The sequence below is a fragment of the Pezoporus occidentalis genome, unplaced genomic scaffold (genome assembly GCF_034315485.1).
Source record: "Pezoporus occidentalis ecotype Australia unplaced genomic scaffold, CSIRO_AGI_Poc_V1 ctg223, whole genome shotgun sequence".
NCBI classification, from domain to species: Eukaryota; Metazoa; Chordata; class Aves; order Psittaciformes; family Psittacidae; genus Pezoporus; species Pezoporus occidentalis.
Window position 1 is genome coordinate 494,085 of NW_026914106.1, and position 25,665 is coordinate 519,749.

General features: G+C 46.8%; 1 protein-coding gene across 4 annotated transcripts in view; it reads right to left on the minus strand.

Moving 5' to 3' along the window:
• CSMD2 (CUB and Sushi multiple domains 2) overlaps nt 1-25,665 on the minus strand; it is a 291,426-nt gene that overhangs the window by 229,697 nt on the left and 36,064 nt on the right. For all 4 annotated transcript variants that reach the window (XM_062620680.1, XM_062620679.1, XM_062620678.1 and 1 more), the window contains one exon: nt 9,994-10,210. In XM_062620680.1, the coding sequence (XP_062476664.1) occupies nt 9,994-10,210 (217 nt within the window). The remainder of the gene's footprint in view (nt 1-9,993; nt 10,211-25,665) is intronic.

A 25,665-nucleotide genomic window follows, 5' to 3' on the forward strand; every position in this document is an offset into this window, starting at 1 on the left:
CGCAGGCTCCCACTTTGGAGTGCAGGTGCCATAATTAAAACAGAGCACATTATTTTTCTGGTAGGATGCCCACCATCAGCTCAGGCTGCAATCAAAATAGTTATTGCAGCTGGCAATCCAACAGCCTTTAAAGCATAAATGCTGGAGAAGTGTCTCAGAACATCTAATGAAAATGCATTGGATTGCATCGTTTAACCCAGCATTAAATTACACTACACCATACTTCAGTGATTTTCTTCCTACATGTAATTTAAAGGCACCTATTAAATAAACTTTCCCACCAAATGAACCACTCTCTTCACTATATAGTTTAAGTGACATGGCTCTGCAGGTGCTAGTCTGACACTCATGCACTATCCCAGGACAGTATTCAAGCTAAGTGCTGGGAAAACAACAGCTTGGAGTGAGAGCTGCCCTTTGGAGCCTTTGGGAAACAGTCTGGAATGAGCATGAGAGTCCCCTTTCACACTGCCCCAGCTAACAGGGCAGGAGTCAACCCAAAGTCATTTAAAAGGTGCATTCATGAACTAACTATTCAACTAAGCCATTATCAACTGGGGCCAACACAAAGAGGACAGTAACTTCAAACTGACTGTGAATCAAGCTTTATAAGCCTTATTCAGCCTGACAGCTGAATGTGCACACAGAAACAAGGAAATTCACTGGTTTCAGTGGAACACTTATCTTCACATTCACCCTTCCCTCTTAAATATGGGCATGCAATGAGTGCTTTTAACCATATTAACAGAGTAACTGGTACCATAAGTGTTCTTATTAATCATCAATGAAACAAGCAGAGCATAATGTGAGAACACTTCCAGCCCATGCATGCTGCAGACACTTAAAAGCCAGCTCTGTCTGCGAGGCAGAACTCAGTGGTGTTTCTTAGACAGTTGTCCTTTCAGTTTGATCCCCGTGAGGCTGAAATGATGCTCTGGACCAAAAAAACCCCAATCTCAGCTAGCCTAAAAGGCTCCTGTAATGATATAAGAGAAACAGGATCAGTTCCCACTTGGGTTTAACTTGTTGGAATGATTTATGCTCAAAATCAAGCTGCTTTTGAGTCAAGCTATGAACAGATCCTGAACGAGTATCTTCAGAGGCCCACTGCAAGCAGCAGTAGCTCCTTGTGTATCCCGTTCGTATTTCAGCAAACAGCTCCAAGCTTCTTTGCTGCCAACCAATGCCACATGTCCCATTTTATTCCATATGACTTTCCAACCATCCCCTCTGCCCAGCTGCCTGATAATGAAGTTGCTTTTAAGGTAATACCATCCACTGGCTCTGACATACAAGACTATGTTTTTGTTATCAAGACAGTAGCAAGCACCAGGGAAGAAGCTTTCTTTGTCCCTTAGAACTCGCTCACAATGACATCCGCTGCACCTCTGCAGACAGCTCATCTGGCAGCTTGCAAACAGGTCCCTGTCTAACACCACACAGCCCAACCCAAGTGCCAGCCTGGCTTAGGTATCAACTGCACTTTCCTCCCTTCCCCAAGCCAAGAATAATTCATCACACCACAAGAGTCCTTTGCCTACCTCTGACACTGACAAAGGCTTCATTAACTAACACAGTCCCTGGGGACAGCCACAGGGCTCATAAATTCCAGCCTGGATGGATTTCTTCACTCATTTAAAATGGGGTTTGGGTCAATTCCCACTAGAAAAGTGTTATTTATAGAGCCTCGAGCCAGCACAGCCGTCTCAAATGTACGAGGCCTTCACGCCTCACGCTGGGAACAGGTACTAACCATCAAATCTCAATAAATTTCATTTTCCATACAATGCAATGGAGTAGGAAGACTTGGATTTATTTTAGTATTTGTATCATGTCTCTTCCATGCTCATTTTTCCTGCGCTCTCGCAGGCAGCAGGGAGATGCGAGCAGGTATCTGACACAATTCAGCATCTGTATTCTCAAGTCTTGCTGTTAGAAAAAAGGAAGACAGATTCACAGAAAAGTTCCCCAAATTTTAGTTACCTCTCAGCAAATCCAAGCGGATATTCTGAGCGAACGAAGACAAGTTTGGATGGAGCCCAAGGACGGCTCAGCAGAGTCAGTGCAAACCTCGGCAGGTTTAGGTTATTTCTGACTTTCTTCAAGGAAAAAAAAACCCAAAAAGCTATCAGGGGTGTGAAATCCAATAAATGGGAAGAGTTCACAGGAGCCCCTGGAAATCCCACAGGGCTTATTGCTAAATGCACTGCAAGTGGTGCACAGAAAGGCATCACCATAGCAGAGGTGTGGTGCACACCAAGATTCACACCAGCCTTCCAGTACCAGGAGGTGCTTTCTCTAGCTAAAGCTATACAGCAGGAAAGAGCCAAAGCTGATGTGGAGAGTGAATCCAGGTCTCCTCTGCCAAGTCTGTGCACCTCTTTTTATGCATACAAAATCAGGGTTTGAACCAGATTTTAGTCATCAGTCTTAAGACAGTCTTCAGTACATGCAAGCGAGCATTAAAAGCCACAGCATCAGGCAAGCACTGCTCTGCCAACACAGCCCCGGGACAACAGCAGAGATCCATCCTGGGGACTTGCAGGTGAACTGCACTCTCACTTCCTCCCACAACACAGGTCTGCCTGCACTCACTCCTTAAGATCTTCATCTGTAATAATATATGATGAAATTTAATGGCAACAAGAAAGAAGGAAACAGCAGAAATTTGCCTCCTATAAAGCTGAGAGTTCCAAAGAAGCATCCAAGCAGAACAACTAAACCATGCAAGCTGTCTTCCACAGCCAGCACAGCCAAAAAAAGGAGGTTATTAAGAAATTTCATTTTTAGATGTGTTGTATGATGAGAAAAGTGAAACAAGTCCCATTGTTCCTGCCCATGAAGATTTATCCAAGGAGACTGTAATATTGATTCATGTTATATCTAATTCTCTATTCACCTGCACCTTGTGCTGAATACTGAGCAGAAGCAGGATAAAAATGCTGCTCACTGCTGATGCCTGCAGGAGAGCCCAGGAGTGCAGAAAGCCCTGGCTTCGAATCCAGCCCAGCAGAGCTACTGCCTGCCCTGGCATTTGGCACTTCCTTCTGTTTCCACACTCCTCCTTTTCCACACATACATAAGCTGGGAGCAGCTTCAGTGAGAGGATGCCTTGCCATCCCTGGATAGCTAAGGGGCCTGATTTCAATAGCTAAAAATATATTACAGAAAAATGCTACAACTACAGCATTTTGCACTTCAGTTTACACACGGCTCAGTGACAACATAAGCTACTGAACAGTTCAAAGGGAAATACTGATCTCCTTCCTAAACCCTTTATTCCACTATAGCAGCTCTAATCGGCTGCAAACCTAAATACTACACAACATGCTGAAGATGCGAGGACAGTTACTGCACTGTGGGCCAGCAGAAGTCTTTGTGTGCTCCAAACAGCCACAATTACATTCTTTATGAGGAAGCACCAGATACTAGCAGTTGCTCTGGCAGCACACCTAAATCCAATTCCTAGCAGGCCAAGAGGAGCCAGGCCACCCTCTGTTGCCCAACTATAGAGTCAATGGGCACCAAAGGCTCGTCAAGCTCCTATTTGAGCCTGCAAGTAATAGCACTCCACAATCCCATTGTATCTGCAACCATCTAGTAAGATCCTATCATCTCCTGCGGGCTTCCATTAATTCTGATAAGAGGAACACAGAGTCTGAAGAGGAGCTTTGCCCGAGAAGCTCTCAAGGTCAGACCTCAGAGATACAAGAACTTCTTGATCTAAAGATTCGCTGCACGCGAAAGATAACGCGAGCGCACGTCCATTTCCCCTGCCTCGGGACGATGAGCAGCAGGCACGGCTGGGAGCCCCCCTGCTCCGCGCTCGGATCTGCCCCCAGCCCCGCGCACAGCCCCTCCAGCCGGGGCATTTGCGGCACTTTACAGGTCTGACGTGCAGACATCACCCCTGATGCCCCTCCACAGGCCAGGAACCCCGAGGTCAGTGACCTGCCCCGCGCCACTGAACGAGACCCAGACCCGTGTCCGAGTCCTGCTGGGTGAGGGACCACCCGCACACCCCAGTGCCCTGCCAGGGCTGCTTCGGTCCCCACCTCTGCACATCCACCGCTCCAGGGCTCACAGCAGCCTCTTCATGGGAGACTGATGCTAATTACCAGAGTCCAAAGCGGCCACCCTGATGCTAAACGTATTGACAGCTATTGACTAAAAGTGAAATTCTTCTTGAAGACCCAATTCTGTACCACTGAAGCCAAGAGACATTTGGCACAGGTTCATACGCAGGCAGGATGAGACCACATCCACCCTCTCACCACTCAGCTCTGCAGCGACACAGCAATAATAGCTATCCCCTAATAACTCCCTGCGCTGAGGCAACTCGCTGAACTTCCCTGGGCTGCTTTCTCCCTTCTATAACAATAGCAGACCTGCTCCTTCTCAGAGCACTGTAATCTAAAAAACGAGCAGCCCCATGCAAGGGCTATGGGTTAGTTCAATTTCTCTCTCTCCACTGCTAATAAAAAAAACCCAAAAATAAATCTAATCTCACTTCCTCTGACCCAAAAGCTCACCCAGTGCTTTTATAAAGTGCCACTCCTGGTAGGAGAATAAAGCAGCTCTGTCTGAAAGAACCCACTCAAGAAGTCTATGACAATCAGTTTAAATATCACATCCATCCATGCACAAAAGCATGATAAACTTTCATATATACAACAGTTATTAGCAGAGTGCCAGCAGCTATTGTCTCCATCATTACCCAGCAATGTCTTACAGCAGGGTACATTATGGGCACCCTCCCCTTCCTGCCTTTCATAGCTCATCAAAGGAAAAGGAGGCTGCATGAGCTGCATCGGCTTGGGCATGGAAGACTGAGGACACCAGGATCCTCCCCACGATTTCTACTTATTACTTCAACCCACCCCTTGAAAAGGTACCTATCTCACTGACTAATGGCATCCCGTGCTCACAACAGACGGTGCCAGAGCAGAGGCTTAATTAAAATCTCTTAGATGGTGCCCAATTACAGAACAAACTTTCTGCATTTAATCCCCTTAGCATACCTTAATATGAAGCCAGAGGCACTGCCAAGGTTTGCCAGTAGATTTTACCTGTGAACATGGTTAGTCAGCAGTTTAGAGGGGAAAAAAGTAGTTGAAAAAAACAAAATAAGATTTGAGTAACAGCAGCACCTTAAGGCCCAGCAACAGACATTCCCCTGCACTCAGTGCAGACAAGTTATGCTCCTAATGTCATGAGAGCAGAGGCTTTAACCCTTAAACCAGGGCTGAAGCTCCTCCATCACCCCAGCTCCCCAAGATCAGGCCTCCTCCAAGCCTGCTGCTTTCTGCATGGTGCAGGGGAACAGCTCCCACCCCCATCTCCTCAGCAGCTTTTATCACTCATCCTGATGCATGCTCTCCTAATAAATACGGAAGAACTGAACACAGCCTCTCAAATCTGAACAGCCGCAGATGCAGCTGCATTAACTCCATTAGCTTTCCTGGACCAGCAGATCTAATTCCATCAATCATCTCCCAGATGAAGTTTAAATACTCAGCATTCCCTCAGAAGAGAGCAGCAGGACCTGTTGAAAGGCTCTACTGCCACTGCAGCAGCTCAAACACAGCCCTGCCCGGGAGAAGAAAAAAAGTGTGGTTTATTCTACAAAGCAGAGAACACAAATTTAAGTGTTCTGGGCCTTTTTTCTTGCGGGTTTTTTCCCCCCATGGAGTTAACGTGAAGTGACAAAAGGGATGCAGGATCCTGAGGTCACTGCAGATGACAAAAGGATTTAGCTGCCCCTCCATTTTATTTATCTTTATCCTTAGCAAAAAGCGCTGTAGTCACCTTGGAGACATGAGGCAGCTACAAAGGAATATGTCACAGGTCCAGAGGTGGCTGCACACAAACTGTATTCAGCTCTGTGTACTACCAGATGCCAAATGCCGTTTCTCCAGGAATTTCTGTAATGGCATTGAACCCCAGCATGCCCAGTACCTGTGAAGCCAGAACCCTGGAATGTTATTGTAAACCGAGTTTGTGTCTGCAAGTAAGAGCATATGGCACATGGGGACAATTCTTCCTGCCTGCTCCCTTTGTCTCTTCCTCTCCTCCTCCCTTCTGTTGTTTTTAAGAGCAAAAGCTTTGCTCTCTTGTTGGTAATTAAGTACAAGTCACCCAGCCCCATTTTTCAAGAAGTAATTAAAAGGTTATCAAGGAGAAACAGGTGAGATACAGGTACTGCTGCTGTACCTGCAAACAGGGCATTCCGGCAGATAATTCACTCATCACTAGTATCACACAATTTCAAGTTCAAACAAAATACTTAATCTTTCAGTCAATTAAATATGGCCAAAGAGATCCTTTGGCTTTTAGCTGCATACGCAGCGCGTTGATGGCAAGCCTCCTCTTAACTCTCCAGCCACTTGTCAGGGAAGAAGGACCTGTAATAACCAACAGCAACGTCCACCACACAAGACACTGCACACAATGCGAGATGTGAGCCAGAAGATCCGTTATGCACAGTGCCAGGGAGCTAACAGCACTGCAGATTTCTCCTCTGCTTTAAGGACGAAGCTATTGCAGTAATGATGTGCAAACACTTTCTCTACACACTCCACAGATACCAGAATGGGACCACTCCTCACCGCTGTGCAAATACACACATCCTAGTGACCTCTGTGGAGATGCAAACTGCCCTAAACAGACCAGTCCCAGCCCCAGTCCCTTCAGGAAAACAGAAGCGGGCACGTGAAACGACCGAGTTACCAGGTAGATCCTGAATGTATTTTCCCTGAGTGCAGGCCTAAAACTTCAAATAAGGACACGAGCAACTAATTTAAGATTCGCACATTAGAAGTGTCCTGCAAGTCGTCAGCAGATCAAAAAGCTTGAAGCTGTCACATGGCTGCCTTGTTAACTGCTGTCTGCTCAAGTCACAGAAGAAAATATAACACAAAAGGGTGCAAAGAGGCTCCCGAGCCCCACAGCAATCACGGAGCCATAAATAACTCCAGATATTCAAATCTGAGTCAGGTCTCTGCTGAGCTCCTGAGCCCAGCGCAGTGGGAACCCAATCAGGAAACCAACCTGATTGGAGCAGCCTCTTGACAATGCCACAATCAGCAAGGTACAATGGGAACTCGCAGGAAGGCCGTTCTGGAGCAACCACAGCTTTCAGGTCTCCACACGCATGCCTCTGATCCCAGTGCAGAACAGTTGGGAACTTGAAGGATGAGCAGCTGGGAGGGGTTGGTCAGGGGCAACGAGCACAAACACTGCTTAAGGGAAGGGAAAGCCACGCAGAGGAGCGGAAGGGAACTTGCAAATCTCATCTGACCTCGTGAAAACGCAACTCCTACGCCAGGGAGAGAGAAATCTGCAGCCATCGCTGGTCTCTGCTTTCAAGCAGATCCTGTGCCCGTGGTCCTGCTGAAAGCCAGTGTGTGGTGAGGGGAAATAAGGGAATTACTTGGGAGAAAATGAAGGAGCAACCACTCAGAAGCAAGCTCCGATTTTAGCAAACAAAGCAAAGTCATGGCACTGAACGATGACAACAGCCCCGGACGTCTAAATTAAGACATTGAAATGCATTTAATATTCACATACTCATCACAAATGCACAACGCAAATTTCCTAATATACAGTAAAGCAGTTTATTAGCAAATGTCTCGTTGGATTAAATCTGCTCTTATTCTATTAGAGAACTTTCACACCACATTAAATTGCAAGACAACAGGATGCTTGCCAGCACAGAAACACAATTAACCCCTTCCCTGAAACACACATAGACATGACACTGACATATCAGGCCAAGGAAGCTCTGAGGAATATATGGCTTAAATGGAAGTGCAGGGTATTGAGACAACAAACCATTCTCCATCCATCAGCGTAAGAACATGTCAAGAGAGCTCGCTTCTCCCAGCCAAGCAGGCAGAACCCACTGAAATCCATCAGTGATGCCCAACAGTGGGAGAAGCACAGATACAGTTTCTCTCTTAACCATTTACCAGCCCTGAACATGCTGAACTAAACAGTTACCTCCTCCTCTACAGGAGTATGCTTGAGGTTGGGTTTTTTCCTTCTTTTACACTTGCTTACAGCTTATTTTGGCCTGCCTCCTGGGAGCAGGAGCTTTGATAAATGATGAACAGTCATCCATCTTCCAGTGCTGCACTTTGATGATGAATTGAGTACATTGGAAAAGCAGTCTGAAGAAAAGCAAAATTGATAGCCACAGGAAAGAGGAAAACAGGGAGAAAGAAGAAAAAAAAGAGAAAAAAAAACAATGTTGGGCAACAGCTACAGAGTTTAATGAGCTGAGACTGATGTACACAAAAAAAAAAATCTTAGCTGAACAAAGAAGCGAGACACCAAACAGCACGGTGGAGCAAGTGCCAGGTTTTGAAGTCACTAATCTAGAAACATCCAGGGGAAGAATCCAAGCATCCATCATACAAGAGTCCATCTCATTTACTTTTGTAAGCCCTTCGTAAGCACTTTCAGACCTCTAGAAAGCCTCCTCAATACCTTTCCTTGTTCCACTTATTTCACCTTCCTCTACTGCACTACATACACACCATTCCCTGCACAGCTCATCTCCTCGCCAGAGATGGAACGTTCTCGCACTGCTTTGTGCTCCTGGCTTCATCACATAACTTACATCTGTCTACCCAAGTTGCACGTGAAGTTCACACCGGTGATGCAGAAGGGAAAGCCTTATTCATCTCCTCCCCTTTCCCCAGGGCACAAATTCTCAGGACAGGATTCAGGCTCCATCTCACGCTGTACTGGTCAACTGGCAGAAGATGCCCTATTACATCTATCTGTAGCCTTCTCATGCTCACAAATACTGGAGCAATACCTGGATGCAACTGGCACACAGTGCCTTACTCATTTACTCCACCATGACCCTGCTTCTGAAATAACGACGTGCATGGGTTTTGCTTCTTCAGCAGAACCTCCCTCTGACATCTAGAGGGCAAAAGCAAACATCTGGCACTGCTGATGAGCACAGCAATTTGCCAAGGGGCTTCTCAGCCCAACAGCAGCACTCACTACTCACCATACAAGGTTTCCTGAGCAGAATTTGCCATCAGATGTAGGCATCCTTTACATAATACGCAAAGCAAAGCGCTGTGCTACCTCCTGATTAAATGATGAGGTCCCATAATTAAGATGATTCTCAAGCACAGTTGCACGATGAAGGTATGATTTATTTGCATAACTGAAATCATCTACATAAAGAGCTCATTTTCAACAGTGCTTCTTTAACTCCGATTTTCCAGTTGGGTTAGACAAGACACTGAGGTCAAAAGGATCCGTCCTAAGCTGAAGTGATTTAAAGTAAAACTGATATCCAGGACTGTCCACGACTACAGCATTCTTCCTAGGGATTCTAACTCTGGATGCTGCCACTGTTTCTATTACTTTTTGAATATATTACTGTCAGACTTCAGCTGCAATCAGGCACTACATCAGACAACGGCAGTCATGGCACAAGTCACTAAGCTGATTTCATTTATGCTTCAGATCTGGAGGTCTGAGATCACCAACTGCTTCAAATGCTGACACAGCATCACAGAATGGGTAGGTTGGGAGTGTTTAGTCAGATGTATGAGCATCTCCCCTGTCCAGCTGGTGAACAAACTGTAAGACAGGAAATTACCCAAATGCACCCACAAAGCATTTAGCAGAGCTATAAACTGAAACCCATTATCCATCCTCCCACTCTATGAATCTCTTCTGGATTGAGGGAAGCTCCTCTGCACATTAGCTCTGCTTCCCTCTTGCTCCATTTTCTAATTAACTTCTCTGGATGTCTAGAATGACTCTTGATAAATCATTACTGTCAGGCACTCGCAGAAACATTTCAAACCTTATCAGAGATAAGAAATCAAAACAACTATAAAAGAACTGCTCATGAAGAAGCGCTCCCAGTTTATTGCAGCATGAATGTCCAACTCAGATTTAATCCCAGTGGCAGAAATGGGAACATGTTTATTAACAACATTCCTGTTATGAACAACGTACCTTGTTCTCAGATTCCCCTGCTGAGGCAGTCCATCGTAGATAGATAATACATCAAAATCTTCCTCTAACGCAAAGGACTGGAAAACAAGCTGTATCCTGTTCTGCTCCTCAGCAGTGATTGTCCACGTGCAGTTTGCATAATTTGGATATCCGTATGGAAAGCCTGGACTCTGTATTGTCCCATTTGGGCCCTGCAAAATGTGACTGCAGTTCTGGGCTGGCAAGAGAAAGGACAAAAGTACAAGTCAAACGGTGTAGGATGCACATGTAATACACTGACCATCAAATACATCATACAAGATTCTTTCCACTGAATTCCTTCTCAGAGTCCCACAGAACAGATAAAGGGAAAACCTAAAGATGTATCTTTGTCCTCCCTGCAGGAACTTGGACCCCAAATACCCATCTCCTGTGTGCTGCTCCCTCTAGCTGGAAACATAATGGGCTACTAACAGCTGGATTACAGCAGATGCTGACTGTAACTGGCAGACAGATGCTTGCTCACACCCCCTTTCACTGCACACCACAGACTCCAACACACTCAGCCATACACTGTGCATGACCATGCTGCATGCCTCAAGCACGAGGGGCTCAGAGACCACAAACCAGCAGAAAGACAAGGCCAAAGCAGACCCTCGCTTTTACCCTTAGCACACTTGAATAAGAGACAGAAGATCAGGTCCCAGCCGTGCAGACAAAGAGACAGACAACCCCCCTCACCTTGGAAGACCAAAAACTGTAATGGACATAATACATAATGAGGAACTGAGTCACCAAATGAGCAGTACGTCTGGACAAGACTGCTTGGAAACCGAATGGCAAAAGATCAGGAATGGAAGTTGTCCTGACTCCAGAATGAGCAGGACACGCTCAAAGGCTTGAGCAAACAAACCAGTCTTGAGCAGTTATTTGGAATAAAAGAAGAAAACACAACCTATCTCTGCTTGGCTTTCTCTCAGCCAGTTCTGGAAGCTTTCCACTCCTCACCAAGCTTACCACATAGCAACTCCCTGCCGCTCAGTATTCCTAAGGAGCTGCTGTAGAGCTACATCTCCTGAGAACAACAGCCTGGTCCTGTACCCACCAGCTAAACACTTAACACCTCCCTCCAATCTCTTTTCCTTCCCCCAAGCGGTACCTGCGAACACTCCATCCCAAAGATAAAGATCAACTGCCATGATGTACAGTTTCTGGGTATATGAGATTTTTTTCTCTCTGGGGAAGCAGGTACATAAATATGGGTTTGGGAACAGCCTAAATGACAACTTCTCCTTAGTGTTCTCCTCTCCCTTCACTGCTGCTTTACCTGGATGTCTTCAGAGGCACAAAAAACCCACTCTAAACATACCGGTGTAAAAACCCCACTGGTTTTATTGGAATAAATCCTCCACACCAAAGCTAAATTCCAGACAGTTTGCAAACTGCTGTGAGGCCAAAAGCGGAATTGCCCCTTTACCCTGTGGCCAGCATCAGAGCTGCTGATCGCCACTGCCTGCGTGTGCTCTGCCGTTAATACTGGTGCTGGACTGTTTACCCCTGCTTACGTAGATAACCGAGGCTTTCAAGTTGAAATGAATTAAAAGTTACTACTTTGATTTCTCACTGCTTTTGCGCAAAGGCAGCGATGGCATTTGCACTGCTCAGTACCCACCAGCTCCAGGTAGAGAACAGCAGCACAGTGCTCATTACAGCCAATCATAATCACATTGACCTACTTTGAGGCAAAAATGCTTAGTGGAACTTCTCTCTGCAAGACAAAGTTCACAGCTTTATGAATCTAAAACGGCCAATCAGATTTCCTACCCAGGGAATCTCTCTGTATCGTGTTTACCATATCAATGAGAGCTAGGCCAGGCCTATAATCCACCAGGGATTAAAACTGAGCTGGGCACGGATGTCTTAACAAGGGCAGACTAACACACTCTGCATTGCTATAGCACCTGCCATGTGCCCCACTCAGTACACTGTCCACTCATAATACATACATGAGAGAGATCTACCTCCCTCCTCTTCAGCTCCATTTATTTGCGGGGTTCACCGAGAGGATGTATTAGCTCCGTGCCAGAAAGCTGCACAGGACTGGGAATATTACTGTTATCAGAGAGGTAAAATTAGGCCTAGTTTGGCTTAATAACTTGGAGACTGCCGAAGACCCATAAGCTTCAGTTCTCTAAAATTCAATCAAATCCTCTTTTCTTCAACCAGACAGGCACTCAATAGGCAATGTGGGGATATTGAATCTGTCTCCACTGCACATTTTTTAATCATAAGTAAATGTCATCAGAACAATTTAAGAAAATTGGGAAATTAAAGAGGCTGTATCTCTCCATTTCCTGATGGTATAAAAGCTACTGATGCTGCATGAAGTTCAGAAAATAAATTCAAGGTCAGAAACATCAATGTTCCAAACACTTCCAAGGTCGTGAGGATGGCAGAAAGCTTTAAGATCAATAGAAATCCACCTCATCCTTGCAAAATTAGTGAGCAAAACAGAGAACAAGAAAGGCCAGCAAGATGTACATCATTCACACCTAGCTGGAGAAAAACTAATACCCAGTAGAACACAGGACACTGCTTCACAACGCAGCAAATCCATCTCCTGAAACATCTGCGTGTTGATGACTGTGATCAAGGTGCACACTGGACACAGCTAAAAGAAAATTGCTCACTGCAAACAAAAATCAAATTTCTCAGAAGCTGGCAAATGGGAAAGCAAAGCATTGCCCATGAGCAGGGGCTGCGCTTATACTGGACGCTGCTGGGAAGTCAGCAGGCACCGGAGAGAGATCCAGAGCGCCCAAGAGAATCTATGCATCCTGTAATTAGCTGTCAGGTTCGAGTTACTTCGGCTCAGGCTTGACTGACAAAACCTCACCTAAAACGTAAAGCAGATGACATGAAACACCCCGTTTCTCCTCTGAAGACCTGCAAAAATAATTGTCTTTATCCCTTTGCCCCAGGAGCACAAGAAGGAAGCTACGAATGGGCAACGCCAGTGCCTGTGCTATGAAATTCCAGGTGAGTTCACACTTAAGGACAACACTCGTCCAAAACCCCCGGTGTGTTCTCTCCCACCCAGTCAGACAGGAGGCACCTCTCACACCTTACTCAAGCAATGGGAATGCAGTGCATCCCGCATGGATTGAGAGCCTGCCCTGCCTGCCCTTCATCCCAGCCCTGCTGGGGCCATGCCAGGTGACCACGAGGAATGGCAGCGATGGCAGGACAAGCTGCACCCAGGGACCACCTTCCTGCCCACCTCTGCAGCTTAACCACCAGCCCTGGCAGCAGAGGAACGGCTGCACTTCCCCTCTCAGTCTGCCACTCTTATTCAGAAGCAACAACAGTGAACGAGAAAGGTAAATACACAAAGCTGAGGGATCAGATGTCATTCCCCAGGAGGCTGAATAAGGCAGTGTAAATATTTATGTGGTTATTCCAGCTTCTAATGCTATTATTCATGGACTCATACTTTCTGCAGGTGTAATGCCAATGTGAAACTCATCAGCGGATATGTGTTTGTGGGCACGTGTCCTGGTTTGTGATGGAGATGACCAGCCTGAGACTGGAGCGAATTCTAACGTGTCCTCTGCCAATGCAACCTGCTATTTTCAATTCTGGAAAGTGGTTTATTATGAGAGTATATCTTTTTAATGAATGCATCAGTGTAATTTTATTGCAGTAGCACTTCAAGTTTCCAGACAAGGACGAAGGCATTATCATACTTGGCACTGCTCAGTGGACAGAGCTGTTCTCCAAAGGGATCAGGCTAAGGGAGAGGGAAAAGAGAGAACCTAAGGAAACCCACACCTGTGGTTGTGGGGCTTTGCAGAAATACGTCTTCATCCAGGGAACAACCATTTCCTCAATGACAGAGCTTAGAAGTCAGCTTCACCGGTCTCCCCTCAAGACTTGTTTAGTGGGATATCTGCTGGAGCAATGCAAACAGACTGATCACCTTCACTGCTGGCTCCTGCACACAAGGAACGGGATGAAGTATTTACTTTGCAATATGCTCGCAGAAGAGCCGCATTTCTAACAGAAGTAAGGGCTGCCTGTGGCATTTTGTAATACACAACTACTCCACATGCCTCGAGCTTAACACGACCGGACACTTAAGCAAGAAAACAAATACCAGCTGAACAGAGCTCTGGCTGCCGCTTGCTTAAGCAGGGATGCTGCAAGCCCTCAAGCATCACCCTGGGTAAGGATCAGCCTCTTGCCACGAGGAGGGCAGGAAGAATGTCCTTGTGCTGTAACACCAGGACTCCTTCGCACAGTACAAGCTACGTGGCTGGAGACAAGAGCTGGTGGGAGGTTTATTCATGCTGTGTGTCTGAAATTGTTTCGACACACAAGCATGGGACTGTGCTTGTGACCGTCACTGCAGCTTTGGAGCAGCCCATGTCAAACACTGAGCCGGGGAGCAGACCCCATTCATCCCACTACGGCTGCAGTGTGGGGAACACTAACTGCTTCTCACATCTTTGCAGCCTCAAGCCTGGCAGTGGTGATGGTCACTGCACGTTGAGCAAAGCAGGTTACATTCACACAAGAGGAGACTCAATCATTCAAGCACATTCACAGCAACCGGGTTTTGTTAATTCCACCAAGTAATGAGCACTTACAGACAGGAGCAAGCTCCCTTGGCTGCTGAACCCATCAAGCTCCCTTGGCTGTCCCTGGGTTGCATCAAGCCCCTGGCTGGAACTGGGCTGCATCCCTTCACGTTGAATTCCAGCAGCTCCACAGATTCAGATGAACTCCTACATTCAAATTCTGTCACTACAAATCTTCACCAGGCTGTCAGAAGCTAAATAACAAAGGCTTTGCCTGGCATTACAAGTGCAAAGAAAATAGGTACAAAACATTATCTCCCATCTCCTTCCAATTCCTTAAACTTACCAGGCCAGACCCACAGCGGTGCAAATCAAGGAAGGATTTTAACTACAGTGATTTACACCATATGAATATCTAGAGGGAGCAATACTTCAGAGAGAGGAAAAAGGGATTTACTTCTGAAGTGCCTCCTAAAGCATCAGTTGATGCACTTTGTTTCTTAGCAGAAATCTAATTTAGCAAGCATTGATGTATGGTCACTGCACAATTCAAAAGGAGCATATCAGATCACGTACAGCTCTCACCAGTATCATCTGTTGGTGATACATGGCTGCCTTCTCCTTAATGCAGTAGCTTTTGGTATTGTCATTTTCTTTCGTTATTGTTACTTAGGCACAAATGTTTCTATTTTGTGTTCTTCCAGCCCATTCAATGAAATAGATGAGCATAAAAGTCTTTCCCCAAGAAAACTGAAATCCATATCCTGCAGATGACACACAAACATTCCATCTGGCCTAAAATCCCAGGGACAAACCCTGCAACAGGTTCTCAATACAGCAGCAATTACTCAATCCTTCCTATTTACAGTACCATCCAGAACTTCCAAGTGTCACTGCCCCATCCTCGTGCCTTGCCACACTGCTCTGTGACCATGTAGCTTTTCCAACATAGCTTCAAAATGACACTTCCAGATCTCAGATGAGGGAAAATCTGAGCAGAGGCATCGCAGCTCTCCATTCCCTTAATGTCCAGCCCAGACTCACCCTGTTATTACTCAGACCATGGCACTTTCTCCTACCTACATTGGACTCAAAGAACAGTCAGCTCGCCCCATGCATGCATCTCCTCCTGAGCCAGGTGATTTTCAACCCACAGCTCACAAAGCCTCTGGGCACCTGTGCAAGGCAAGAAAGGCACACAGCCTCATGTCTGTTCTTTTCAATTCTCTGGACGTGCAATAAGCACCTACAGAGAAATAAAGGCACCAAACACTGGAAATGTTGGGGTGAACACATGCAACAATGGTGGGAAGCACCAGCCTAGAACAAATGAACCCAAACTGTTCAAGGCTTCCTTGTTTGATGATGTTTCTGAACCCCCGGTGAGGCTGGGGGCTCTCCTCAGCTCTTCTGTCTCTGCCCCGAAGCATGAAGTCAAGAACTGGCCAGTGCTGCAGGTAAAGCCAATCCCCAGTTGAACACGGCCCTATCCACATGGCTGGGATGCCAAGTGCCACCCCCACCAGCCCAATGCCTCCTCTACACCAAGCTAACCCCCCTCCTTTGAAGGAGGAAGCTCTTCTTTACGATACTTTGGGATTGTATTTCATGCTTGAGCCTTGAAAGGTCACAGGCGTTCTGACACGCTGTACAGAAAAAAGGAAACATCCCGTTTCAGGTAACATCAAAAGCCATTGCAGGACAAAACTTGAAATCACAAGAACATGACACTGCACATATGTCCTGTCTTACAGCTGCACTGCAGTCCCCTGACATGCTGAGAGGCCAGAGACTTCAGCTGGAGAGCAATGCCTCATTTGGCTAAGCTAGAAATTGCCTAAGTGAGCACACTGGTCACAACAAGCTGCCACATCCTCCCTCGAGGCTGAAGTCCTCTGCTCTTAACAGCATGGCATGCTGACCTGACACGGGCTGTCTCCTGCCAGCCTGCCTCAGTCCTAGCCCAGAACAGCCTCGAAACAGAAGGGACTCGAGTCTTCAAGACCTCCAACGGATTTATTATTCTTTTTAATTAAAAGACTGCTGTCAATCTTGTTAATCTTCTTAAAGATCAAAGCCACACTACTTGTTGTGGAGCTGTAAGAACTCGAGCTGTTCTGCAGTTGAGTACCAGGACACGCATCCTGTTGGGTTATCAAACAGGCAGCATGGTGTCCTGCTGGCTTTCCCCAGGTGCATCCTGTATCGTTCTCAATCACTCCTGTAGATTTATATACCACTTTACCATCTGTAAAGCTTACAATCCAAACAGAATCAAAGCAAGCTAGAAAACAGGACAGGTATTTAGGAGTAAAGACTTACACATAGTGAGGGGAAGGGAGATGGATTCTTCCAGTTTTCCTGTCACAAAGAGAGGCAGGAAGGAACAAGGACTAAGAATAGAAAATACTAAAAAATTACTCTGGAGTTGTTCCAATAAGTACCTAGAACCCCCCCGGTAACACGTTCTTTTTACTATAAGCTGTACCAGAGTAAATATTAATACAATCTGTGCTCATCAAGACATGTGAATGAATACACATTTTCCTGTTTACAGCAGTGATGTTAAAAAAATACTGCCTTTTGTGTGCCCTAACCCGGTTTAGGTACTTGGAAAGACACGGGCCCCACACCACCAGGTCCACATCCAGTGGACAGCAACACATGAAACGTGAGAGACCATTTCAAGCACACATAAAGGGAACGCTGCTTGGCCCGTCCCGAGGGGCAGTGTCAATGACCACGTTACAGGCTGCTCCCCAGCACAAACACCTCGCTACCTTTTCACATCTCAGTTTTCCCCATCCTCCGTGAAGCCCCCGGTGACAATGGCCACACTGATCCCCTCACCTGGAAGGCTCCCGAGCCATGCCCATCGAGCAGAGGAGTCAAATGGGCTCTGCCTGCTCTGGCTGTACCATGAAAACCGAGACTGTTCCCACACTCTATCGACCTACAGAGAGCCAGGCGAGCAGAGTTTGTTGATGCAAGGAACATACACAGAGAGAAGGAAACCCCTGACCCTTTTAACAGGGAACAAAGCACAGGAATCCTGCCAGCAAGGCCAAACACCGCCCAGCTCACCCCGCTTTAAGCCGAGCTGAGCTTTATCAGTATGAAGACTTGCCAGGTTGGCATCTCTTTGTACTTGCTTCAAACCACAGCAGAGGACTCAAGAGTAAGATCCCTCAAGTAAGCTGAAAATCTGTGCCTCTTCTCACTCCATCCCATACAACGAACATTTCGCAAGCCCAAAGGCTGGGCTGTATGGCCACATGAATGAAACATCTGCAGTCAGCACCACACACAAGCACAACCAGGCATTCCTCACACCTCCAGGCTGTGCCTCCTCTGCAAGAGGGTGGTGATACCCCCCAAGTCCTTCGGGAAGCAGCCTGATTTTCACTTCCTCGGATCTGAAAGAGAAGCACCTGGAAAAGGGGCTGTGACGCTGCTGAGCTCCACTTGCAAGTCTTCACACAGCCATTCCCAGGGAATCCAGGGGGGTCTGGGGCATACGTGGAGCCAGACTGAAGAGCCTCCTCCGTAACTCCTGCTAAGCTCCTGCAACCAAAGTGCCACGGGCTCAGCCATCAGACGGTGCCAAGACACATACCCAGAGCTACCGCTGAGCTGCTGAGCCTGCCACGGGGCGAGTCCAAGCCTGGCTGGGGTACCCAGAGCCCCATCCTGGCACCCCGCGGTGCTGGCACAGCTGTCCCCTGATGCCATTCCAGCCGCCCTCTCCAGAGCACGGTGCCACCGAGGGCCAGAGGGAGCACTCTCACACCTTGCTGCTCTACACAGCACGAACGCGCCCGCTGACTGCAAATCCATCCCGGAGACAAGCAGGGTCACCAAGATCCTCGCTCCTCTGCCGCTGCCATCAGCATTCTTCTGCATGACCTGCCCACCCCATCTCACAGGGGCACAGACAGCCTGGTGACTTGCTTCAGGGGTGACAAGAGGGAACACACCACTTTGTGAGAGAGCAGGCAGGAGTCCTCCACTAACAATGCACTCAGAGCCACCAGCAAGGGAGAGGCTTTCATCTGTGCAGCATGTATACACAGGTATATGCGTGTGCGTGTATATGTATGTCCAGATGTGTTCAGGATTCACACATCTGCTACAGAGCCCAACACCCAGCGCTGCAAGCTCCAGCTCGTGTCTTGGTTCGGCATGGAGCTCACTCTCAGGTTGCTGCCCCAGAAGCAGCATCCATTTCCATGGCAGATGTTACCCATTTTGAAGTCTTGCCCCTCTGTTAATGCAGAAGAGCATTACACACAGCAGCTTCAGATGCACTTGACGTGATGGGGCACTGGCTGTGTCACAGGACGTGTTCACATGTATGTAGTCTACCCCACCCCAAGTGGTGGTATCACCGTGCCTTGCCTGAAAGACCACTGAAAAATCTTTCCAAACACACCATGCAAAGGTTCAGCTACCAGGCAGCCCCAGCTTGCCTCATTTCTGCAAGGCAGCAGCAGAAAGCTGCCTGGAGGTATTCAAGAAAGCCTGAAGGTCAAGAAATGAAGAACAAGGCTTTGGAAGCCTCCGGAAAAGAGGCTGTAGCATCTCTCATCACAAATTACCATTCTGACCAGCTCCTGACAGCCAGCGGCTCGGTCCCACTCGCTGACGTTGCTAGGGACAGTTGCTAGGCACAGGCACACATGCAACAGCTCAACCGCGGCTTAATGCAGGGCAGCCTTGGCAGAAACAGAAAGGGGAGGGGAAAAGCCCCTTGGCTTTATGTACACAGACGTTTCTTTGAATGCTGAACAACTAGGTAATAGAGTTTGGCAATACTGCAGACAAACTAGCTTGCTACTCTCTGGCTTCACTAAGAGTCACCATTCAATTCCTTCCTTCCCTTCGCAACAGTCATGCTTTTGGCATGCAGCGACACCAATTGTTTGGGGTTTTAGCTCAATACCAGGCACTGAGGGAAGCCAAGAGCAGCAGGAGACAAGGGGAAAGAGAAGTGACAGCCCCACAAGCAAGCAGGAGTGGCTGTTCTTAGACAGGAGCCTTGCACAGTTTGGACCTGAATTTTGGCTCAGGCTTCTTCATAACAGCAGTGATTTAAGCACAGTCAGAGGCTGCAGGAGCTCCCACATGCCTTCAGGACACAGGATGTGGCCTCTTCTCTCCAGCACTCGGCACAGGACAGGAGAAGCTCTCCCTGGAATCACGTATTTGATCTAGATGACACAGTATTGGCCACCTCCAGCACCACAACTGTGGGATGCTTTTAAACAGCAGTAACCAAAAACCTGCCATCGCCCACAGATGAGGCATCAAACTAACCATGATGTGACCTCCACACCCCAGACAAGCCTGAACACTGCTGTGCTGGTGGTTGCACAGTCCCACCCCTCGCAGCAGCCACTCCGCAGCCTAAAGAACAATAATTACCTGCAGAAGTTCACAGCTGCATTCATTCCCGATTAAACCAGAACCTTGCACAGACCATCCATTACTTGAAATCATTCGCTCAGCTCAGAGGAGTAACGGTTATCCCAATGCTCAGCCAGAACGGCCTCTTCTCAAGGGATGTAATTTTCTCCCTTCAAAACTTTCCCTTTCAGAATTGTCTCTTAATCAATTTTGACTGCTCCCCGAGCACCACAGCTCCTCGACACAGCCATTGTCAGCATAATAATAATACCAAGCACTTATACAGCTATTTCCAGCTTCAAAGCAATTCACAAGCATTAACCAATTAATGCATGGCCTTCCCAAGCTGTCTCCAGCATGAGGAACAGCCTCACTGCCTCTGCCTGGCACTTCCCTTCATGGCTTTCCAATTACCCCAATATCCTTTCATCTAATCCCACCATCAGTCTCCTTTCAAGTGCTTATGCTTCATGTTTCAAAGTGAGCCACAGAAGTGCCACCCCATGCTCCAGTAACAAGAGAATGGCTTTGCAGCGCCATGCAAGCTGCACACTTGACACCAAGCTTAAAACAAGGCGGTTTAGCACATGGTTAAGGCTCCGAGATGGAGCCTGGGAGGCCCCGGTGTGACCCTGGCCTCATGGCAAGGTATCGGTGAGATTGGGTAACTCCTTTGTGCAAGACTTCTCAAAACCAGAGTGAGTTCACGCAGGGACCACAAGTCCCTTTTCAACAGGAATTAAAGTGGACCAGGTTCACAAACACCTTTTTATAACCAAAGAATTGCAGACCAATGCCCTGGAGCCTTTACAAACGCACCTGAGTTTCACTGCTAACATATCCTCTTACAAAAGCCCACTGGGCAGCTATACGCTTACTCAGGCATCCAAACATCCCTGCAAATCTTGCCCTGGGAGTTCAAGACTCACTGAAAATGCTCAGCATGATTCAAAGGCTTCTTGAAAGATTCCTCTTATTTTCCCTGTGCATCTGTAAAATGAACGCAGATTTAGTTTTTCCTCAACTCCGTTCCCACCATCTGTGCGCACGGCACGGGGCAGGCAGGGTCTTCTGCTGTGCCTGCAATTCCCAACATGGGAGTTTTGTGAATCTCAGATTTTATCCATGTCCCACAAGCCTGGTGCTTCACCCAGCAGTTACCTCAACACAGCTGAAATGAGAACCCGGAGAAGGGAAGTTCGGTTGATGGGAAACTTGTGTACAACCCCCTGCAAACGGACTCCACTCACAAGCAGCATCTTCACCCCCTCTCACTTACAAGGTGCTAATTATTACCTCCAAACCAAATTTCTCAATTTGTATCCCAATTATTTTCCAGATGGAGAATATTTGCATTTAAATGGCTTATCTGTTGTGCTCAAACAAACTCATTTTCATCTCAGGTGTTAGGACTCCTTTATTTCAAGGAATGGAAGAAAGGTGAACCAAGGTTCAAGGTGAAATCCATCTCACAAACCACACTGAAGGCCTCATTTAAAGACATCCTCCCGATAGCTTTTCATCATTAGTCTCTATTCCACCTGCTACCAAATCCATGCTATCATGAAAAGACTTAAAAGCAGCTGCAATTTCATTTGCCATTCCTTATGAAGCTGTATCCCCATCTATAAAGCTCAACCTTCCCTCAAGGCCAGTGAGGATGGAGCTTGCCCCAGGAGAGATCTTTGACCCAGCTACAAATCGCATCTCATAATAATTTAGCAGACCTTGGTCCTTGAAACTCTCACAATATTAACAATTTCATCATTACACTGCTAGAGAGCCACCAGTTTAAAGAGAATAATGCATTGGGTATAGAAATACACCTGCCCTAAGCTCAGAGGGAGCTGCAAGTATTTGCTCTCCTCCCCACCATGCTTCAGTTCCTAGCTTATAACTTTAAGTATCAACAGATTAATGTGGGTATGTTTTCATGCATTTATAACAACATGGGAAGTAGAGAAGCGACACAAGTCTACTATATATGTACTATGGGAGTTGCAGTGAAGCCGCAGTGCCTTTTTAGCATGTAGGGCTCAGAACAAAGATAGAGAAATTCTATAGATGATGACACGGCAAAACTGACGTCTAATATTCAGCTAATGCCATAAGCAGCAAAGCAGCTGTCACTGATGTCCCGATCTCGGACCTTCAGATATTAAAGAAATAGAAGAATCCTGAGTAAGCAGAGCCTGCACTTATTAAAAGCTCTTCACTTCTGCCACAGTTCTCATTTCCCTGCAGTCTCCACAGAGAAAGGTTCTATACATTTTACAAGTGCTTTGAGATCTTCCACCAAAACACTCTGCCAGGCATTTGCGTTACAACAGCTTGCACTTGTATTATCATATCTGAATTACAAAAAGAGGCAAACAGAAGGCAATTTCTCCAGGGAATTTTTGTATGGAAATAAATCCAAGTTTTACTTGATTCCGTTAGCAGCACTTTCCCATTCACTTCCTTCAAGTACTGCTGCACTTGATATTTATTACCTAATGCCTACTTGTCACCTTGAGCAATCAATGGAAGTCACAAGTTGACAGTACACAGGAAAGTTAATTCAGTTCACCCAATGGGACAATAAACAGCTACAAAAGGTTTTGAATAGATTATCCATAGAAAAAGGGAAACATTTCAATCGCATTGAAATTTTCAGTCCCTTTACACATGAATTGCACATGTACCACAGCCGAAATGCAGCTCTGCCCTAAGGATACCTGCCCCTTTGTCCAAACACAAGCCTGGCAACTGCCGGATGCTCGGACTCTGCACCACCAGGCTCACTGACCCAAGGCAGAACTCACACTAGGGACCAGCCTGCCACGACTTGGACACGAACATCCCCAACGCCCCCAGCTCCAGGGGCTCAACCTACTCGTATGCAAAGTCCAAGTCATTTCCATACAACTCCAGCACCCTGTGGACTCCGCCTATGTATAACTAAGGAAAATAAGAACTTATTTCCATTACCACTAACATTATGTTGTACTATGTTCTCTTTCACCTCCTCCATTTAAAACCTCATTTTCACTCATAGACATATTCTACTTAATCTTAGTTTTCAGACCTAAAAGCAGATCAATAGCTTTCTTTTTCAATCTACACAGCTCTCAGGCAAAGACTTCACAAGGGGTGAAGGGAACTGACCTGTAGGTTCAAATTGGGCATTTCTTGTCTCCTTTGCTAACTGCACGCACAATAAAAAGGGGGAAACTCCCCATACCAGCCCTCAGTGTCAGATTCCTGGGCAAAGAAGGTCATAATTTGTTCTCTAATTTAAGACTATCACAGCACCTAGTAGGAACAAATGACAGACCCTCCCATAAAGCATTTTCTAGAGCACTTCAAACCCAATACAGCTGCTTTACCATCCTTTGAAGAGCTACATGATTTGCACAACACCCTTTGATCATTCCCGGGCTGCTGCCTTTGGAGGTTGAGAGTTAAACCCGACGCTAGAAATAAAGCCCCAGGTCTTTCTTTAGGGACAAGCTCCCTACCCTTCCAGTGCTCATTACTTCAGCAGGTGGACATTATTTTAATACGAACAGAGTGAGTTCTTCTCCAAGTGGTGCTTAACTTTAATGAAAGCATCCCAGGATGGTCGCTGACAGATGTACAGTGTCCACAATCAGTGCCTAACCTTTCCCTAATGGAGACAAAACAACAATAGAGGGATATAAACAATATGCTGCATGATGCAAGCAGCATCTTTAAAAATGGCATTGACTTTGGAAAAGCACCAGGCTTCATTACCCTTCTGAAGATTTCCTTTCTAGGAGGAAATACATTTTTCTTGATACCATTATTTGGTGCATCAAATGGGAAAGGAACATTGAATTGTGCCTTTTGTTACAGAAAAAATGAGCCTCCATTTTCCGTACCTCCAACTTGGCTTTAACTGCTCACCACCGTCAGAGCAAGCCTCTAACAAACGACCAGATCCTCCTTTGCCCTGCAGCAATGAGGGAAGAACCCTGCTGACAGTAATGGAGCTGCAGGGTTGGGACTGGGTGACCTTTAAGGTCCCTTCCAACCCAAAGCAGTCTATGGCTCTGTGATTCTATCATTTTCCACTCTATAGACAAGAAGCTGAAGCTCACCCAATTTAAGCAACTGCTTCAAAGCCAAAGAGTCTGTGGCAGGTTAAAAGCTGAAGATCCAGACAATCCTTCCTGCCAATACCCCGCTCTTCCTGAAGACCGGCATCCAATTCCCTGATGCTTCCAGCAAATTCTTAGCCTGCTTGATTATATTTCTGACTTCTAGTTTTCTACCATGAATACTTCCTGAGGTTTGGTAGCAGACAGACAGCTCCCACCTCAATGTCATTCACAATTAATCCCAAATTGTACATTAAATGGTTGAATTCACTCCAAGCAATCAAGGGAGAGAACCAAGAGCATGAAACTTGTGTAGCTAATCAACCTAGAGCAATTTGTATCTGCTGAAAGCTCCTCACAAACATCCCCAGATCTCTCTGCAGAATAAATCTGTGAATTGTTGTAGGATTCTGCAGGTTCTCCTTAGCCCCATTTTACAGATGGGGAAGCGAAAGGGAATGACTAAGGCTCACCTCCCCAGGGATCTGTGAGTGCCAACAAGCCATGGAAAACAGCAAGAACTGGGCTTTAATGACTTCTACAAGTCAAGACAGAGAGCGTGCAAATAACAAGAGCGCACTGAACCAGAAAATCCCCAGTTGTGGTTAATTCTCCAGCCGTGATTAACTCATCTTTCTTGTCTATTTTAGTACTTCCTGCACCTTCCAGTGCAACTGGCCCCGGGCGCTGGCAGCACCAGGATTACCAGGCTGTGCCCCAGGTTTGGGGACTGTCGACATCCTGTTGACAACCCAGAAGCAGCTAAATTCTTCTCCATGAAAGAAATGTAGGTGGCACTAAGGCAGGTGATGACATTCAAACAAAGCCATTTTGTAGGCCACAACACACTAAATATTCCAGAGCACTAAATGCAAGCCAGAGGCCAAAAGAACCCATCTTCTCTTTCATTTTAAAGTTTTCTGGGTAAGGACACCTTTGATATTCACTGTTGTTTTACCCGCCTGGAAAGGGGAACTCCAGACATCTTGATAAATGGATTGAGAAATTGGTCTCTTTCAGTGAAAGCACTGTAAAACACCTTCCCATCCACCAGCGCAGACACAAGGCAGAGCTCATCTGCACAGAGAAAGCATCTCCAAAACCTGCCTGTCGGAAGCACCAGCACGGCGCTTCTGGGCTGCTGCCCAGCAGGCAGCAACCCGCAGCAGCGAGGCCACTGAGCCTGTCCCCAGCTCTGCAGCCAGCTGCTGCATGACCTTGGCTGAGCCCTTCTGCGCCTGGCTCTGCCTCCCACCTTCCCTGTGCTGACAGAAGCTGCTTCTGCCCACTGCCTCCTCTTAGGGGGCTAATACCAAGGCAGGAGCGGCAGTGCCTCCTTTACATGCAGGGCAGGAAGAAAGCCTTGCCAGCAGGATACAGAATGGTTAGGGGTGGAAGGGACCTTAAAGATCATCTATATAGGATGCTGTTCGTTTCCTTCTGGTTGCAGATGTCACCAAGAATTCCTCAGGTGGAAGCCCACGTGGCAGTGAAGGTTGAGGTCCCAGACTTTCACAGGAACTTGGGGCAGCTCCAGCCTATGAGTCCTGCACAGCAGCATTCCTGTCAAGGCCAGTCTTATACATGTCCAAGTAGAAAGCTGT